At 33.2% G+C, this 6,877-nt stretch overlaps 1 protein-coding gene across 1 annotated transcript; it reads right to left on the reverse strand.

Moving 5' to 3' along the window:
- Window positions 1-1,707: 1,707 nt before the first annotated feature.
- LOC121780040 (ethylene-responsive transcription factor ERF118-like) lies at window positions 1,708-3,360 on the reverse strand. The gene is made up of 2 exons (XM_042177564.1): window positions 3,065-3,360; window positions 1,708-2,959 (listed from the first exon to the last, which is right to left on the reverse strand). Exon 2 carries the CDS (start codon window positions 2,791-2,793, stop codon window positions 1,867-1,869), a length of 927 nt encoding a protein of 308 aa, XP_042033498.1. The 5' UTR covers window positions 2,794-2,959; window positions 3,065-3,360; the 3' UTR covers window positions 1,708-1,866.
- Window positions 3,361-6,877: the final 3,517 nt, after the last annotated feature.

Genomic DNA, 6,877 nt, shown 5'->3' on the forward strand with positions numbered 1-6,877 from the left:
TGTATAGATTCTATTAATAAAATTAAAAATGTCAATTTTTTCGTTGACCAAATAAGTAAAACATAAATTTTTATTGCTCCAACTAAGAAGCAACTAACTTACACATTAAACCAATGTCAAAATTTTCCACCAACCACCCCATTCATAGATAGAAGTGGACACTATAATTTAATACACCAAAAAATATACAAGCCAGAAAGAAATGACCTGGTTGTAATGAAATGAAAATTATAGTACATGCCAAGATGAATTGAATTGGCTTTAACCAAAAAAATTAATTCAAATTGTGTTGTAGTATGTCATTCATATATGTATGCAATACGACGAATGTATCAAATAACGTTACGAATGTATCAATACGAGAATAATATTTTTCTCAAAAATCCAAAAGCAATTAAAATTAGATTTATACATATAATTCACACTATATTTCATATTTGTATAATAAAGCTTAATTGGTGTTGTGAAATTGAAAAGGCCTACACAATCAACACTAAAATGGCCCAAGCACAAACTCACTCTCGCTTAGCAAGCAAAATAAAATAATTGTACCTAAATAAATCATTATATGTCGTCAACCCAATAATAATTTAGAACACTGAAATCATTCCAACACCTCCTGTTATAATTTTCATTCCAAACAAATTATGAGGAATTTTTTTTTAAAATCTAATCATGAGTGAACAGAAATGGATGGATACATCATTGATAATAAAAAAATTTGACAGCCAATGGCATAAAAAGACATTTCCAAAGTTCATAATATATAATCGATAATTTTGCTTCTAAATTCTTAAACTTTTTCCAAATTTAGTTCTGCATACCAATTTTAAAATTATAAATTATCGAATTATTATTTTGTTCTAATTTTGCTGCCAATCAAAATTTCAGCGCTAATTTCTTACGTGATTATCGTACCTCAACCAAAACCATCTCTCATTTTAAACAACATTGAATATTATACCAAATTAAATAATTTCATTTTTTTAAATTATGATTTATAATAAGTCAGGTTAGCATCAAAATCTTAATTATTGCAAAATCAGAATAATTAATAGTTCACCTATTTAGAGGCAAATTTTAAAGGTGATATGCAAAAATAGAATTTAAGAGAAATATCCCTATTGAAATTGAAAGGTAATAAATATTTTGGTGATTAAATCTATAAGCAGCAAGAGTAGAAAAGGGAGTGGTGGGATAAGCAATGGAATCATAGCATTAGGAAAATGTAACTTTCAAACTCAATATATCAATGAAATAGAGACACATGGTTTGAATCCGTGGTGCAATTTGGACTTACAAATAAATCTAATCAAATGGAAAACGACTTTTGATAATACCAAATCTTATAAAATCATAAAGGATAGAGAGGTAAGTAAATAACATCATTTTACTCACATTGAGGTAAGTAAAGTGCAACTTAATTGATAAGACTACTCTCATTCATTCTAAAGTGCAACTTAATTGATAAGACTACTCTCATTCATTCTAAAGTGCAACTTAATTGATAAGACGATAAATCAGAGTATAATTAGCAATATAACCTAAATTTGAATGAGAAACTATTATTGATCGAAATTGACAAATCGCAACATAGTTTGTAACATAAGACTCGAAACTAAATGAGAAACTATTATTATCGACGAATCGAACCCCTTTGAGGGGCTCAAAAAGCACAAGAAAACCCAAAGGAAACTCCGAACTCGATAGCACAAAAAACTCCCATCAAAACTCATAAAAATAACATCCCTAAAACTGAAATTTTTCCAGTTGTAGAAACATCATTTTCTCAAAAAACCAAAACATAGACATAAATATTAAAATTAACACTAAACAAAATTCCTAGTAACTGCAAAACTCATAGACTCATAAGCATGCTATATTGTAAGAAGGCGTTGCTCCATTGATCCCATTCATAGCACCTGGTGCCACCTCGTCCATCCACGCCATCGCACCACCCTCGAAATCAACATCGAAGTCGAAATCCGGCAACACGCTGCCTTGTTCGCCGTCGTCAAACCCGAAAATCGGAAAATCATCCAAGTCATCGTCGGCAAAATCCTCGAAACACGGCACGAATCCGTCGCCCGCGCCGAGATCAATCCGAGCCAATCCCATCAATCCATCATCCATCACATTATTGGCCGAACCCGTTGTAGCCACCGCCGCAGACGAACTCGTCTGCGACGCAATGCCGGCCGAATCCGTCGTTATCGCCACCGACGAACTCGACCGCGATATAGTGCCGCCGCCACCACCGCCACTCGAAAATTCTTCGGAGGCGGAGACGGGATCGTTCATCCGGACCTTTTTCTCGACGCGCTCGAAAACAACGACCGAGCCATTCTCCGACGACGCATTAGTCGAGGCCTCGAATTCGAGGCGCTTCGTTTCATAAGCCCGGGACGCCTCCTCGGCCGACCCGAACGTCCCTAGCCAGACCCGTTTGTTCTGGATCGGGTCACGGATTTCTGCGGCCCATTTCCCCCATTTCCGGCGCCGCACGCCTCGGTATTTCGCGGCAGCCAGATTCTTCTCCGCCGCCGCAGAAAACGGCCTCTTCTTCTTGAAAAATCCACTCACAGAGCTCTCCGATTCCGAAATTTTCGGATTCACCCAAGGAAAGTGGACTTCATGAACCACCCGCTTCACTCTCCTCTCTCCTTCTCTCTCATCGCCGGAAGAGTCCGTCGCATCCGGGTCATCGCAAACGAATCTGATCTTTCTCATAGCAGGCTTAACGGGTTCGGGTCGGACCTTGACCAAAACGGGTTTCCGAAGCTCCGCCTTCATCTCCTCTCTCTCTCTCTCCAAAACTAATCAAAACCCCCTAAAAAATCTTCACTTATTCTACCAATTCTACCAATCAAACAAAAATCCCTACTTTGAGATTCGAATCAATCGATTTAACAGCCGATTTATGTGAAAACCCCCAAAACACACAACTCCAGTACAAGTCCTGCAACACAAAAGTGACAAAACCATAAAATCAAAATTGAATTAGGGTTTATGAAATTAAACATGAAATAGGAAAAAAAGTGTTTCCAATTTGAATTAAACTCACCGTTTGGGCCTCAAACGCATCGAAACAGTGGGGGAGAAAGAGAGGTCGCTCTGCTGAATCGAGCAGCAGAGGGCTTTGCGCATGAATCGAGCAGAAATCGAAGGAATTGACGAGAAACAGAGCTTGAGAGCAGCCCCAGACACAGCACCCAAATCAAAACTTGCCGACATAAAAATCTCTTGCCCGAGCCGCCGTATCTCAAAAGCTCTCGCCTTTTTCTGCTCAACGCTTCACCCAAAACGAGAAGGAAATGAATTTTATATGCTATAAATAGAGAGAGTGAAGAGTGAGGAAATGGGATTGAAAATCAACGGCTCAGATCACTCGACCGGCGTAGAAAGTGATAAAGATTGAATTTTTACAGTATTTAGTGAAGGGTTTAAAGAGCAACCACTCAGTGAGGAAAACAGTGTGTGTGAATAATATAGTGGAAAATTGCTTTATTTTTATTACAGTATTTTTTTTAATGAGCAGTGCTAAATGGCCATAAAAATAAAAAATTAATAAAAGATAGTGCATTTAATATCATTTCGTTGAAATCAATGCTTCTAAAAAGTATCAATTTTATTTGTACAATTGTAACCTTAGTTATGAAATATAAATATGAAGAGACTAGAATTTATTCAATTGGATTATTCAATATTTATTAAGGTTAAATGATAATTAATTTAATTCTTTCTTATATTTGTAATACCAATACATCGTGGTAATACTTTTATTTTTCATATTTACTTAAAATACTCTAAATGTTTGTCTATTTAAAAATAAGTAAAATTGAGCTTGGATCAATATACTTATTTATATTAATAATCATGGGTTAATATTATAAACGACCAATAAACTACAGAGCATGTATCGAATTAGTTCCTAAATTAATTTATTTCTTAAGGAGTACTAAACTTTATATTTCATACCATTTAATGTTTTTATTTAAATTTCTTAATTACTTTATTTTAAATGGAAGTAAAATTCTGCATAATCTCTTCTATTTAAATTAAATTACTGAACTTTTTTATCAATTGAATCAAGTATATTGATATATGAAATTATATTATAATACACTATATTTTTAGTATAATTAATCATTTTTACAATATAACATAATAAAATATTGTAGACAATCTAATCGTGTCATTAGCTTAGTTAATATTGATTCCAACTTGGTATAATAGGAAAACATTTTTAAAAGGACAAAAGCTTAATCTTAAATTAAAAAATAGTGTAAAAATAAATAATTGAAAACAGAAAATTAAAAAATGAAAGAATCTAATAAAAGAAATATGTATAAAAGTGTAATAGTTGGATTAGAGAAATGAAATAAAAAAAACTAGAATTAAATAGAAGGGTAATAGTGTAAAATTATTTGAGCAGTAAGTGACTTATTTGAAACATTAATAGTCATACCATTTAAATTTACTAAAATGTCATTTTATGGCGAGACATATTATGGACGCATAGCGTTACATTTTTTTATTTAGCATCTAGTATTAATGAAATTGCTTTTATTTCAATGAAACACCAACCAACATATTGACTGACCCATAACGCAAATCTCAAGAAAAATTGAAAAGAAACAAGAAATATGAAAACAAGGAGGGAAAAGACATGTGTGTTTATATCGAAAATCTAAAGCAAATTGAAATAAAGAAAAGTAAAATTATGTATTTCTGCCTACCTCTTTTGTTTTATTTTTTGTATTTTCAAATAGAGTGATGCTAAATGGTCATAATGTGGCCGGCCATAAAAAGTTAATTTAGTCCATTTACATGTATAAAAAAATTAGAATTATCGATATAAACTTATGTGTGTGAATGGACTTGTGAGTTGATACTTATCTTTGAATTCCATTCCGTAAAACACATTAATATCACGAAGTAGTGTATACGTTGAGAAACAATCAAAAATTACAGTAGTAATAAGTTGAGCAAAAACTACGAAAGAGTAACACTGACATGTTGAGCAACAAATAATGAAGATGATATAAAGTAAAATCAAGTTTTATTAAACCAAAAATTCAAAAAAAATCAATTTTTTATGTTATTTAATTAATTTATGGCCGGCCATAATGTGGTCGCATAGCTTTATTCTTTCAAATAATGTTGCTTTCTTCAATCACTGACAGCATCCACGATGTGGAAGATGTCCCGCCGGACGTCGGATCGGCGTGCCGGATATCCGCGCGGGACGTCTGCTATTAGGCGAGAGAGGGGCTGACGCGGACGTCGGCTGCGGACACCGCACATCTGCGGCTTTCCGGGACGTCTGTGGTGACGTCCGCCATTGCGATGCCACGACGGACGTCCCGGCGGATGTCCCGATTTTTTTTTTGTGGATGTCCGTCGGGATGTCCGTCATTGTGCAGTGGGATGTCCTTAAGACGTGGCAGTACAGTGGGATGTCCTTATGACGTGGCAGGAGGTGTTTTTGGGAAGTCCGTCGGGACATCCGCACCAATGTGGATGCTCTAAAATGGAGTCGGGTTTTGTGTGTATGTATGATAAGCTGGCATGTTGGTGAGAGATTCTTATTTATATCAATTTTAATTATGTTTCATCAATTAATATAGTCCGTAGTTATATAAAACCATCATAGTCAATCTACTTTTCTAAAATCTCTTTCTAATATTTGATGAATATTTACTTTTAAAAAAAAAGATAATTATAGTAGTAGCAAAGATGTGATTCAATTGATATTGACCAATTTTATCCCCAAAATTCGGCCTGTTATTTCGTAAGGTGTCAATAAAATAACATGGTAACAAATAAATCTCAGTAATAGCAAATCATTGAAAAAAATAACATTATATTTTCCTCGATACGGTTCACTATGGCAAGTTGCAACAATATCTAGAGACTTTTAGGTATTATTATTTTGAATAAATGTTTTGTCAAAAAATAGTGTAGGGTTACAGAAAAATAGATTCGCATATATTATACAGAAAAATAAAAGCAGTGATACTGTATTCGACGGTATATTTATCTATACATCTGTACATATATATAAAAGAGGAGTTTTGAGGGTATTTATGGAATTACCATTTAAGTTTAGATACTATAATGCAGACATTTAAGAATAAAAACTATGATATAGACGTGGCCTTCCCATGCTCTGAATCATTTCACACCTTCCATTGAATGTTATTAATACCTGAAAATAAAGACTCTGAATCAAGATAAAAAAGCTATAATTTATATAAAATTGATTTAAGCTTAAAATTAGAATCTAGACATGCACATGCAAAAAAAGAAAAGAAAAGAGAAACAAACAAGTTTTGGCCTTAATTTTGAATAATTACAAGTTTTGGGCATGAATTTGAATATTTATAAATTTTGAAATGTCCTTCTTCATTAAAATTGATGAAACGTAGTTCTATTAAAAATTTGCTATTAACGGCATCAATTTTAATGTTTCATGAGAAATTTGGGAATAAATGTCTCTGTTCATGAAATTGATGATGAAACGGCCGAAAGTTTTAATTGGTTGCCATGAATATTTACATAATGGGCTCAAGGATTTAACTATAGTTAACGACCATGAACTTCATATTTTGAATAAGATATATACCATTAACCTCTATGATAGATACTCCATATAATTGTTGTTACATAAAAAAAATAGGCAAATTGCTATGAGATTTCTACTTCAGAATGGATTAAATCAACATACGCAATAAATATATAAATAAAGGCAAATTCTAATAAACTAATTTAGATAACTAGTTTTACCATAACTAAAACACTCAAACGTCAGAAAAAATAGAAAATGCCAATTTTACATTTAATGTATAATCATGAATTTTAAAATTTAATGCAC

Source organism: Salvia splendens, chromosome 19, assembly GCF_004379255.2.
Source record: "Salvia splendens isolate huo1 chromosome 19, SspV2, whole genome shotgun sequence".
Taxonomy (NCBI): Eukaryota; Viridiplantae; Streptophyta; class Magnoliopsida; order Lamiales; family Lamiaceae; genus Salvia; species Salvia splendens.

What these genes read in the sequence shown, in the direction of transcription:
- LOC121780040 (XM_042177564.1), bottom strand. Translation starts at nt 2,793, where the DNA reads ATGAAGGCGGAGCTTCGGAAACCCGTTTTGGTCAAGGTCCGACCCGAA.